Source organism: Pteropus alecto, unplaced genomic scaffold, assembly GCF_000325575.1.
Source record: "Pteropus alecto unplaced genomic scaffold, ASM32557v1 scaffold50, whole genome shotgun sequence".
Lineage (NCBI taxonomy): Eukaryota > Metazoa > Chordata > Mammalia > Chiroptera > Pteropodidae > Pteropus > Pteropus alecto.
This window is the reverse complement of record NW_006431918.1, coordinates 166,973-180,333: the sequence shown is the minus strand read 5'-3', so window position 1 is coordinate 180,333 and position 13,361 is coordinate 166,973. Positions and strand designations below refer to the sequence as shown.

The window sequence follows — 13,361 nt, the reverse complement described above, 5'->3', positions numbered from 1 at the left end:
TTTATGGACACATGATTAAGAAACTTAGTAGGGTTCAAAAATGTTTTTGCCTTTCTTACTCTTTCAAAGTAGAAAATTCGATCTTAGCTTATGTTTCTAATTCAATTTAAATTTATATTTATAACAATAGTTCATATGCTTTAGAAAGAAATCATATATGATACCATTACCTTCCAAACTATTATCCTGTGTATTCTTCATCAAGCTTTTGCTATATGCATGTTTTTATGTCATTGTAATGATTGTTTAATTTCGAAATTAGTCTTTCTAGTAATTCAGTAGAACAACATGCAGATAAAGAATGTGTATCTTTTACTTAGTTTAGGAGATCACCTAGTGATAAATGAAGCTCAGAAAATGACTATTTTCTAGAATCATTGTGATCGTAAAATTCGTCACACCGAGATGGTGATTTTAAATATTGGTTTACTATTGGCAGTAAGAAATAATTTTATCTTTTAATGTTGAGTAAGGCTCACAATTGCTATGTGCGTGACAGCAGCTATGCAGAGCCATTCTAGTTTTGTAAATATTAGATTTGACTCTGTTGCTAGGAAACTCCAGACTCAAACATAACTAAATAAGCAGGAATCAGATTATAAAATCGAAATTTTGTTGTGATAAACAGAGAGGTTTTCGGTTGAATCCTGTTATCAGAACCCTTTTGCGTGAAATGTATTCTACCTAAGTTGAAGAGAAAAAGAAACTTCTTACAATGCAGTGATCATTTCCTGTTTCATTTTTCGTTTTCTTTTTGCTTTCTGTAAAGAGCTCCTGTCCCTCCTAGAAGCTGCTTTCAATCTCTGGGAAGGTCTGTTTGGAATTTACTACTTCTGGATTGGTTAAGATCCTTTTAAGTGTGTGCTTTGTTCTCTGAAAAGCTTAGGTCAGTTGAGCAACATGCTGCTACTGTTAAAAAAAAAAAGCTGAGTAATGCTGGAGCCTCCTCATGTGGCTGATGCAAACCTGGAGAATTTGCATCATCATTTAGCTGGAGTAAGTTGGTGTGACAGGCAGGAGCTTAAATACCAGCCCACGGGGAAGCTGAGCTGGTCTGTAATGATAGGGCAGCAGCGGCGGCCGCAGCACCGAGGTGGTGGTTGGAGGAAGCGGAGGAACGGGAGCCCCTGAACACATAGGTGTTTCTGAGGTGTAATTAGATAACTGTGAAGGAGAAAATAGACCTCTGAGTTTTTACCTGTGAACACAATAGCACTGAGAGAGACAATCTGAAAGCAAAGAGGAAGAGATTGGTCAGTCACACCAAGAGGCACCAAAGTTGAAAGTTTTAGATTTTTTTTTTTTTTTTGCCTCTGTTTTTATTTTCGCCCCTGGGTGTCACTGCAATGGTCAGAAAGCCTGTCGTGTCTACCATCTCCAGTGGAGGTTACCTGCAGGGCAGTGTTCATGGGAGGCTGCCCTCCCTGGGCGGCAAGGAGCCCCCTGGGCAGGAGAAAGTGGTGCTGAAGAAGAAAATCACTTTGCTGAGGGGCATCTCCATCATCATTGGCACCATCATTGGCGCAGGCATCTTCATCTCTCCTAAGGGCGTGCTCCAGAACACGGGCAGCGTGGGCATGTCCCTGGTTATCTGGACAGTCTGTGGGGTCCTGTCACTGTTTGGTGAGTGCAGCTTCTTCTTGGAGCGGGCAGGGGCGGGGGCAGTGTCTGTGGAGCCGGGCAGTTCTCTTTCTGGGAAAGCAAAGGGTAATTTTTAAAGAGCGAGTGAAATGGCAAAGGCTCTGTGAAGTCGTCCGACTTTTGTTTAGGCGTGCCAACTACCCAAACACGGTGTCCTCTCTTGCAGCATCCTGAATTCTCTCAAATTGCTTCCTGCAGGCTGTACTCGCTTTTCCTGACTAAGACAGACTATTTTCTGACTTTTCCCTGTGGCGACAAGAGCAAAGGCTAACTTTGATGACCCAGTGAAATACACACAAGCTCTCTGTGCCGGGCGGTTGTGCTTAGCTACGTCTGTTTGGGGCATCTTGGCAGCTGGCACGCTGAATGAAACACCTGTGAAGCGACACCCGGCGTGGCCTATTTAGACACAGAACTGACTGTTCAGCAGAAGTTTTGCTGACTTTTTTTTATTGGCACAACAAACGGTGGCAGTCTTTTCCTTTTTAATTTTTTAACTTCGTGCGCTTGTCTGTTCCTAGTATTCTTTCTAAAAGTCCTTGATGTGGAAAGAAGCACGATGGCACGTAACTAACTCAGTCCCTCGCTCAAGTGGGTATAATGCAAGGGTCTGAGCATATTTTGCAGTTTTTCAACCTTTCCTCTCTCCCTGAGACCTATAAACTTTTGCAGTATAAATTGTAAAACTAGAGTCGTGTATTAGTCTGTTGTGCTTGCTCAGGTCTGTTTTCCTTATTTGTGGTTCACTTGATCTCTAGAGGCAGATAATTTGCCCACCTGTTCACTAAGTTAATCTGAACAGAACTGGTAGAAGAAATATGATTATTAATTCTTCTTCAACATCTAGATCTCTTGATTTGACAATTATTAGTAAGAGGTGATAAGTGGCCCCTTATGAGGTGAGCAGATTACTAGAAAGCTACATGAGTTGTAAAGGTGACAAAAACTGGTGAATGGTCAAAAAATTTTTTTATTAATGCTATGGGTTAAATGTCTAAGATCCATTTGCTCTTTTCTGGCAAAGAGTATGTTTTATTCTAAAAGACACTGCTCTTTAAAGGTACTAACTCCTTGTCATAACTAGGACCAAGTTCTAACTCTTGGCCCTACAGGTATCAATCCATTCATTCTTCAGGCCTTGGGATGTTTTAATACATTGATTTGAGCTTTGATTTAGAGAACTCACATTTCCATCATTAGGAAGAAGGCATTTTAAATGGCAATTGTTAAAACAAAGCCTTAGTATAGAAAGACCTATGGAGGAATTATTTTTAGATTTTAAAAAAGTTCATTCATATGCTCTGGCACGCGCATTTGTAGACAAAAGGAACCTAATTGTTGGTCGTCATAAATGACTTTGTGCCCCGTCAGCCCGTAATCTTCTACAACGCTGGGAGTAGTCAGAGTAAATCAGTGTGTAACAAGAAAAACCGTAACCAGTTTCCTGGACTTTGCATACTGTGTGCATGCAGCTCCCACTGTACAGTTCCATTTTTGTACACAATAAGAGGTTATTCAGAGGTAATAAAATGGTTTGCTTCGAGCATGGAATCGGTTAAAGTGATGCTGACTTGTACTATGAAAATTTGCGTCTGCAAAAGTATATCATCTCAAGCTCAGGGGTAATGAAAAGCTGAAGGGACCAGCTAAAGTTACACTTGATTTGGTATTTGAGTGCTGCTTGCAGGGAGCGTGCCCTTGTGTTAATCTATTTGTCTATGTTTGCCTTGCATTTGTCACTTAAGTGACTAGAGCTGTTTGACAGGAGTGGCTTCCTAACAGGAAATAAAGCAAAATGTAAGGGGAAAAACAATTCTTTCTCTTAAAACTCTAGAACTAAACAAACTCTGAGACTGAAAGTAAAGAATCTATATGTTTGGTTTACAATTAAAAACAAAACAAAACAAAACAAAACAAAAAACCAGGGTCAGTACATGGATTTTTACATCCTATTTTGAACTTTTTTCTCATCTAAGGAAAATGGTTATGGAGCTTGAGAATTTTAAATGAAAATCTCATTCCTCCAGATCTCAATTTAAACCTAGGATAGCCATCTGGAGTTTCTGCAGAGCAGACACTAGCATAGGTATTGATTCCTTGGTAATGTATTCTGAGATACTTCAGACTCTTTTCAATAACACTTTATATTAGATACTTTTCTGTACAGCAGCCAACATGGTTGACTGGTTTCCAACAGAGAGTGAATTACAACTGGTTACCATTAGTTATAAATATGCAAACTGTACCAGTGACCCCAAATATCCATCTCCAGACCAGTTACTTTAGAATTATCTGTGCGAGTTATAAAAGAACAGATTATCTTGGATCTCTCTATTGGAGAGTATGGACTCTCTTGGTTATAGAGCGAGTCTGGGGTATGGCCTCAGAGTCTGTGTTTTTTCTTTCATTTTTAAATAAAAAATCTTCCTGGCTGACTGATACAGTGCTAGATTCAGGAACAAGATAAGTGATACTAAGATTTCAATGAATATGCAAATTATATTCATGTTGGACAGTTCTGTCTGAAGCTTTACTAACAATAATTTCTTAAGAGCTCTTCAGAGACTAAAAGTGTGTGTTACATTTGAGTACTTAACAGTGATAGAACTTTCACATAACATCAAGATACATTTTTTATTTTCTTGATAAATAATTGCTCAAATTAATGGTGTAACTATATTTCATGAGGTGCTTTCCATGTGTTAGGCCCAGTCCTACCTTGGCACCTATTATCATATTTATAGATAGAAGATGAAACTGAGGTTACATGACTTGCTCAAGTCCATTATATTGTTAAATGTTAAAATTTGGTTTATAATTAATTTTACCTGATGTAATAAGTATAACTTATAAAAAACATCTCTTTTTAAAAGTATGTTATTTCAACTACCCAGAAGTATACACTTTAAAAACATCCAAGAAAACCTTTTATAGACATAGAATCTTCGAATTAAAATTTATTTTGTTGACAAAAACATATCCTACAAAATAAATGAAGCCTTGAAAGACCTGGAGCCCATCCATACTTTTCTGAGGTACAGATAATTTTTTTTTTTTATTTTGATGTGCCACAGAAACATTTATTAAAAGGATTCTCAATATAATGAGAATTGAGATCCGTTTGGGATAATTCTTTGTCTTGGTGTGAAGTTATGTTCTAAAAATAGGTCAGTAGTCTACGGCCATGCCAACCTGAACAAGCCCGATCCTGTCTGATCTCGGAAGCTAAGCAGGGTCGGGCCTGGTTAGTACTTGGATGGGAGACCACCTAGGAAGACCAGGTGCTGTAAGGGTAAAAGATAAAAAAATAAGAGATTGTAAGCTGACAAGGTCCTTGCAATCTGTGAAGTCAACCAAGGGTTGCCTCGCCTAAAAATTTAAAAAAAATAAAAATACATTAGTATTATTGGCATTGGTCTTCTCTTTTTCTCTCGTTCCCAGGTTTGAGATTAGTGTTCTTAATGTGACATTGTTTTAGAAGTTTGTCTTTACCATTTCAAGTAAACTTACATTGTTTGAATAGAACAAACTAGATCTCAAATTTAAGGAAGTTACAAGAGGAATTTGATTGCTCTTAGCAGTTAGATGACCTTTATTTGTTTTGAAATAAGGATCTCATTTAGACCAAAGGGCGTAATCACTTCCCATGCAATATAAACATTGCTGTGTCAATTCTGCTGCTGGATGACTCGGTACTATTTTAACTGTATACCTTTTTTTTTTTTTTTTTTTTTTAATATTTTACAGGAGCCTTGTCCTATGCTGAATTGGGAACAAGTATAAAAAAATCTGGTGGTCATTACATCTATATTCTGGAAGTCTTTGGCCCATTACCAGCTTTTGTACGAGTCTGGGTGGAACTGCTCATAATACGGTAAGAATGTAAATAGAAAAAAATTAAGTAAAAATAATGTATATATTAAACCCTTCTTCGAATCACTGTGATTATTATAAATTAGTAAAAATATGCATGTCATATGACTATATTGTGAACATGTCTACTTCAGGACATAAAGTCTGTGATGAAATACCTTTCTCAATTAATGTTTTTAATGTAGTTTTGCCACAGGCAGTAGTTTGCCAGCCATGCCAAACTTTTTAGTACCTGCTTTTCTGTAGTGTTCAATTATTCTCTAAGCCATTTCTAGCAAAGATGTTAACCTGAAAGGATTTGAAGCATGGAGATCCACCTCGATCAATCATATCTTTGGACCGATCAGACAAAATTAAGTGTTCTGCTGGGAATGGGAGTTTTCTTCTTGTTGATGACACTGTGGAGATGTTTAACTTCCCTCAGATTTTGTGACTAGAAGCCTTCTGTGCCTCACGACTTAGTGTGTCACCACGTTTTATACTTTACAAAAAAATGAGGCCCTTTCTTAACATGAATGACTCACTTCCTCATGTTAAACAAATTAGTGAACTACAATTGCGCAAAGCTTTTTTGATTTCATTGTAACAAGGCATTCCTCTTCCTGATTGTCTTGGTTTAGAATCAAACCGGATCGTGCTAAGTCACTCTGAATAGCAAGTTTCCTTCGACTTCGTGGGAAACTTACGGAGTCATTTGAGAAGTTTGGAGTATCACAGTTCCTTAAGGTTAATTGCTTTCATAAAACGTGACTCGCACAGACTGATTACAGAGTTTAACAAATAACCAGGAAAACTTGCTCTCCCTGTAAACTTATCAGAAATAACAGCTATGAGCTCATGTGAGCTTCCATCCTGTCATTCGTGGCTAAGTGGCAAAGGCAGACCTAATAAACATGGACTTGACACTAATCGTGATTTTTATAGTCTTAGGAGTTTCTTTTTTATTTTTTTAACAAAGAACTTCAGAGTCATATTTACTTCTTTGTTAAGTATTTTCTCGGAGTAAACAATTCTGCATTCTTTCAAACTCGTTAAATGAAATAATGGTAAAGAAGTACTTTGTTCCTTTGGTAAAATCTGGGAGTTTCCTGGGATGTGCCTTCCATCTTTTCTGATGATCTGAATCTTGCTCTTCAAAGGTCAACTTAAACCCTCTGTTCCACAGTTGACTTTCTGTTCACTCTGGTTTATGGCATGTCTTTCCTCTTTAATTCTGAAAAAATGCAGTCTCTGCTGCTCATTTGACATTGACCATGATGTCTCGTATTCTTAATATTTTGGGTGTCTGTGTTCTGTTTCCCTGATAAAACAGCAAACATTTTAGGCACATGAGACCAGGTCTCATACTTTCTGTCACTCTCATACTACTTACTTCAATGCCCCGAGTACCGCAGATACTAAATTATTTTGCATCAGTGACTGAACATTTAAGGTTGTAATATTTTGACTGCACCCTTCTCAGCATTCAAGTGAGCATGCTACTTAGTTAGAAGACTGGGCCGTCAGCATGGTGGGCTTTGGGGCCTGAGTCCCTTTTCAGCCTTGTATTGGATGGATGGTTTTGGCTAATTACTTTGCATTCTGATAAGCATGGTGATTCCATTTGCAGTAGCATAGATACAGGGCTCATCCATTAAGTTATCCATTCCTCAAACTGCTACAGAACAGTGGATGGTCGGTTAAAGAGATCTAAAGTGGAATGAACCACGATTCTGTTCTCGAATAGCTCATAATCAAATGTTAATTTAATTGCATGAGAGCTACTTCACGGTGTGTGCACACGTGCATGTGTGTGTGTGGACAGAGGAAATTACCCACATGTATTCTAGAAGCTTTTTTACTGGGTTTATGTATTCCTTTATAGAATGGACTCACATTGCTCAGCTGGTCTTTCAAACAGACAGAGTAACAAATGTCGTGAGGGGTGACAAGTACCTAGGTGCTATAACATTTCTCTTCTGTTGCCAACACACCTGGTACCTAAATGCTTACTATTAAAACTATACTTCACATTAAGTCACTCTTGCCAGAAATAATCTATAAAACATAGATTTCAAGGAAAGAAATATCACACAGCAGTACATGGCAGGGTCATTTGATTGAATTCACCCATTCACCACGTACTCAATATTTATTGGGTTTCTACTGTCTGATACACATTCTACTGAACACTGGGGATAAAATAGTCATTAAGATGGGCAGAGCGTTGTACCATGGAGCTCGGGATCAAGTGAGGGAAATAGTTACCAATCAAGAAATCACAATAGTGAGTATGAAGTTGGGGCTGTGATAGGCTTTGTGAAAGGGACACGGGGAGGTTCAGGGAGAGAGGAGACTCTGGGAGATCTCCCCTAGTCAGAGTGTCGGAGATGCTTCCTCGGGCAAAGGAAGGGAGAGCGAAGATCTGAGGTGTAAAACACTGTCTGAGTCTCAGGGGCTCCAGGCAAAGGGCATTCAGAACCTTCTAGTGGGAAGAAGCAAACTGAAGAGTCAGAGAAAGCTTAGACCAGGTGGAGCCTGGAATGGAAGGATTTTTGCATATCCTGAGCCTATTTTGAAAGCACTCAAACGACACGATGAGATTTTAATTTATACATCAAAAGATTTATAAATGATAGGGAACAGGAAAAATAACGCTGTTTTGGGGAGGAAGGGAAGAGGGAGGAGGTGGTCTCTGGGAAAAGAAGACTATCAGGAAATTCATAGCGCTGTCTGGTACCAGCAGGCCAAGGTTGGAACACATAATGGCGGGTGTTTTCTGGCGGGTCTAGGGATGGGGTACGGATGTTCGGTCATCGTCGGAAGGAAAAGAAGCTGGAAGGGAAGTTTGAGTGAGAGTAGATAATCCCAGGGACCTGTCTGTATCCAAAGAATATGCAATCACATATGTGTGTGTTCGTGTGCGCACACACGCACATACATACACTTAAACTGAAATGGCGTGTACTTTTCTCATAGAACTATCTGAAGAAATTAAAGTGGAATGATTTGTTACCTATTTTGCTATCTATATACCTGCACTTATTTCATTTTCTTATCTCACCCATATTTTCTCACTTGCGTAAAATTACAAGAGTAATTTTATTTCTCACCTTATACTTTGCATCTAAATATTTCTGTGGAATTAAGAATAATCACTTGGCTCTTCAAGGTTTTGTCTGTATGGGAAAAATAAGAATAGAGTGTCAAGGACATATGCATATATTTGCAAAGAACAGTTATTTTTTTGTTGCATTTTCTGTTCATTTTCCTGACCATACCCCGGCCCATTAGATTTGCACCATTAACATGTTCTTACTATGGCTGGATCTTAATTGATGACTTATTGAGAAAGCAGACTGCTTCCTGTGACTAGCACTCAGCCTTGTTCCCAAGAAAATGTGAAGTTTTAAAACCAGCCACCTAAGTTACAGGCAACATTTCATTTGGAATGTCGATGACCACCCAATCCAATATGGAGCTCTGAAAATCATAGACTTTCAAATTTAACGTGTCACATGTGTGCTGAATTAAAATACCTCAAGGTAGAACAAATTTAGAGAAGATGCAATTTTTTGTGTGTGTATATTTGGTAACCTAAATATATATGTTTTCTAGCCCTGCAGCCACTGCTGTGATATCTCTGGCATTTGGACGCTACATACTGGAACCGTTTTTCATTCAGTGTGAAATTCCTGAACTTGCCATCAAGCTCATTACAGCTGTGGGCATAAGTGAGTATGTTAGGTATAAACATCGGGTCGGTGGGGGGGAACCCACAAAAGTGATTGGATACAAAGCTTCTTCAGACTTTTTGCGTGGTGGGACTGCTTCCCCACTTCATGTTCTTTTCGCTTACAGTTCCTTGTCGCATTTGTGTTGGAAAATATTAAAGATTTGGAGCGATCCTTGATCTTCCGTTACATGCCAGTTTTTCATTGGTTTTCCAGTTTTCCATCAACAGCCATGACGGCTAATCTTTTAAAATAAGCAAACAAAAACTACCTTGTTAGTAAAATAAAAAACTGGATCTTCCGTGAAAGAGGTATTTGCAGATGAAACCCCAATTATTTTATGGATTTCTAACATTAGAAATTATCCTTCCTCAGTGATAACATGTTAAATTACAACTCATTTATCCTCAGGAGTAAAGTTTATGTGTTGGGTGTGTCTGCTGTGTTCATACATTTCACAGTGTTGGCGGCCGTCATGCTCAGGGCTGTGGATTCAGGTGCCCATTTATGGTCACGAATAGAGTCTTCTTTCTGTGTTCGTTTATTAGTAGCAGTTCTCAAATAGAGATTTCTTTATGGTCTCCAAAACAGGAAGTTGTTCATTTTTATCAATGGGTACAGATATTAGAAAAAATTTTAAAAGGGAATAAAAAAGAGGAACACGTACAACATTACATAAGTGATATAAAGCCAAGTACGACTAACTTGCTCTAAGAGTCTAGATTCCAAACCCTTGAATATTGCGGGAAATGATAATTCTAGATGCTAATCGAATCACTGTTTCAAGAATCAACATTTAATTAAGTTTGAATTACTCAGAAATTGAAAGCTACACGGAAATAACTGTGTTGCATACTCGTGAAATAATGTTTAGTTAGGTACAGCTAAAGTATTTTAATAAAACAATGAAGAGAACGATGCACATTTGACAGCAGAGAGATGAGTAGTTAGTTTGCAGAAAAGAGTTTGGAATCCCACATAAAAATAGGATAGTGGTTATAGCTCAGGCTCTGGAGCCAGTTAACTTGGAATTGAAACACGGTCATGATTTCTTAGTTATGTGATTTGGGCCTAAATATTAAACCACTTTAAGGATCAGTTTTATTCATAAAATCCCTGTGGAAAAGATAATTTATCTTGAATGGCTGTAGAACGATGAAATTACGTCAGATTTTTAAGGCCTTTAGCAGAACTTGCCCATAGAATGTTCTTGATAAATCCCGATGTGCCACTGAGTGGTTGGGTTGTTACATACTATATTCTTGTCCCTCAATTGACTGAGGCAGAATCTTACCACAATCATTGTATTCGAAAAGAGATAGGCAGGGGCGGTGTATTTGAGAGCTCTGTTAATTCACAATAGAAGGTACTAACTAAAAGCTATAACCAGCGAACTTCAAACAGATTCTGTGTAAACACTGACAAGTCCACAAATATTGCCCATTTTGGCCTTGAAATGAAATGAAGAATGCTAACATATTACTATTTTGGTAAGTCTAGATGACTCTCGTCTTATTTATCTCAATTCTCATAAACTTTTTAAAGGGAAATTTTGTATTTTAGAGGAGAAAACGGAAACCGTTGAAACCAAAAATTTAAAGCAATTCAGTGTACGGATAACTAAGCGCGCTGTAGTTTACTAACTTCTGTGGTGGAGGTTGGTGATAGGTAGTTGAGAAAGGGGCTGGGCAAATCTTAGAGGAGCCTGGACATTTTCTTCTATTTTTGCCATTAGTTATAACAATTAATTGACAAATTTCGATGTTCCGTTTGCAAGCTTGAATTCTAAGGAAATGGGTTTCTCTAGTCAGAGGCACTAAAAGAGAACACTGGATGTGCCTTTGACTCCAGGGCAGGTACTGTAAGTTAACGGCCTGATTGGAAAAGGCAAATGGTCTTTGAGAAGAATTTAGCATTAATGGAGCAGCAGCAGGTGGAGATGGGGATGGAGAAGAAGAAATCTACACGGGGGCAAATCCCTCACGTTCTCCATTGTTCAAAGCGAGAGTAGGTGATTTTCTACCTGCTAGGGGTGGAAGGTTAGTGAAATGTAGAAAATAGAATTTAATTGCATGAATTGCTTTTTTGTATTCCCCGAAAGGGAATAGAGTGGTAGTTTGTGGTAGTTTGAAAGCCTTCCTTCAAACATAGAAGAGCAAACCCGAAGGTCATGATATAATCAAATCGCAGAAAAAAAGAAATTTCAGGTTTTTTGTTTTTTGTTTTTTTTTTTCCCCGAAATGTTAACCAACCATTTGAGAAATGAGAGAGAGGTGGGGATGGAGTTACTAAATGGTAATTTACTCCTTACTCCCCACTTTAAAAAAGTACAGAGGTCCCCAACTTACAGAAGTTTGCCTTGTGACTTTTTGGCTTCATGATGATGCAAGAGCGATACATGCAGTAGAAACCATACTTCAGATATTGAATTCTGCTATTTCCCGGCTAAGCGATACGTCGTAGGAGGCTTGATGCTGGACGGCAGCGGCTCCCTGGCAGAGCGTGATCGCAAGGGCAAACAGCTGTCCTGACGCTCTGCAGTGTTCTCTGTTGCCAGCCTTTTCCAGATGTTGTGTTCTGTCTGAGCACATGGAAGTCGGGCTAGGCTAAGCGATGAGGTTTGGTAGGTTAGGCGTATTAAATGCTTTTTCGACTTACGTCATTGTCATTTTAGGATGGGCTTATCTGGAACGTAACCTTATCAAAGTACAGGAGCATATACACGCTACTTCATTTCTGTCACATTCATAAAGATGATGAGTTTTGCTTATCCAGAGACCTCTCTGTTCCGGTAAACACGTCAGGCTCATGGAAGCTTAACTGGGAAATTCTGTGTGTTCACATTTGGTGCTCTCCTCTAGCCTGATACTGACGTTACTCCCTCAATCTTCTGTGGAACTTCACGACTTTTCACTGGTTTTGTAGTTTCAAAAGCATTGAAGTGCACATGTTGAATATTTAAAATGCTAGTTAGTCTGTCATTCTGGTCTCCTGAAACTAAACCCTAAATAAGAGTACGCTTGAACGGCAGAATATTATAATTAAAGTGTGTTCTTCAAAATGTGAGCTCTAATTCCAGATCCATCCCTAACAGCCTGAGTCTCGGTTTCCTTACGAGTTTAGTGTATGTAGGTGAGGAGAGAGCCCTTCCCGCCAGCTTCTCGTACCTGTGGAAATAATTATGGGAAACAAACAAAATAACACGACTGCATTGTGAGAAAAATTAGCCAGTTCTACAAATGCACTGTGATATTTTCTTTTCCAAAAATGTGTTTTCCTGACAAGAATAAATTATGTGAAATAAAGTCTAGGACTAGTTCCGTGCTGGCATTTAAAATATAGCACATTCGGCTGTACTTATTCCTTTTCTACCATAGCTAAATTGTCAAGACAATCAATTCTTCGGTAGAAATACATGGTGTTGAAATATACAAGTACCGCAGACAACAACCCCTTTCTTCAGGAGGATGACAAAGTGTGAAATCAAAGTGTCCCGAAGTCCCAGTCAAGACAAACATGAACTTTAGCGGAGAGGAAGGGCCACCAGGAGTTTGGAAGAACTAGGCGTACCTACCAGTAATGTCATATACTATGTCTTTTGAGTCACTTCTTGTTACTCGTGGCAAAAGCATGGAGTCAGCCTACCTGGACTCCACTTACCTGTGTGAACATAGGCAAGTTAATTAACGTCCCGAGTCTCAGCCGCGCACCTGCAAAATAAGGCCAGTGATGGTAACCACATCACAGAGATATGAGGGTCAGATGACATTATCCATGTAAACTCTTCGCGTGATATCTGCCATGTAATAATAGTTTACATTTATTTAATGCTTACCATATGTATTCCCAGTAGTTAGATCCTAAATATTGAATTTGTCTGCTTTTAAAGGTTTTTATTGCTAACCATCCCCTCTGAGATTAGTGCATCAAGGAAGAGATGAAAAGCAGCCCAGGCAGCTGTTATGAAAACCAGTGAAATAATTCACGTTAGCTCGACAATGTAGCATCCGTATATTTATCATTTTCGTATGAAGCAGTCAAAAGTTAAAAGCCAGGGAGAACTTGAACCTGGGAGAAAATCCAATATATCCAGGTTCAGTAATCTCACTTTGCAAAAAGCAGAGACGAACTTGA

General features: G+C 38.7%; 1 protein-coding gene and 1 pseudogene across 1 annotated transcript in view; both read left to right on the top strand.

Annotated features, from left to right (window-relative positions):
* Window positions 1-1,087: 1,087 nt before the first annotated feature.
* The window catches only part of SLC7A11 (solute carrier family 7 member 11), a 67,562-nt gene continuing 55,288 nt past the window's right edge, over window positions 1,088-13,361 (top strand). Inside the window, exons 1-3 of the mRNA XM_006906210.3 lie at window positions 1,088-1,623; window positions 5,389-5,515; window positions 9,112-9,227. Coding sequence (XP_006906272.1) covers window positions 1,347-1,623; window positions 5,389-5,515; window positions 9,112-9,227 — 520 coding nt within the window. The 5' untranslated portion in view covers window positions 1,088-1,346. The remainder of the gene's footprint in view (window positions 1,624-5,388; window positions 5,516-9,111; window positions 9,228-13,361) is intronic.
* Window positions 4,816-4,934, top strand: LOC112475202 (annotated as a pseudogene).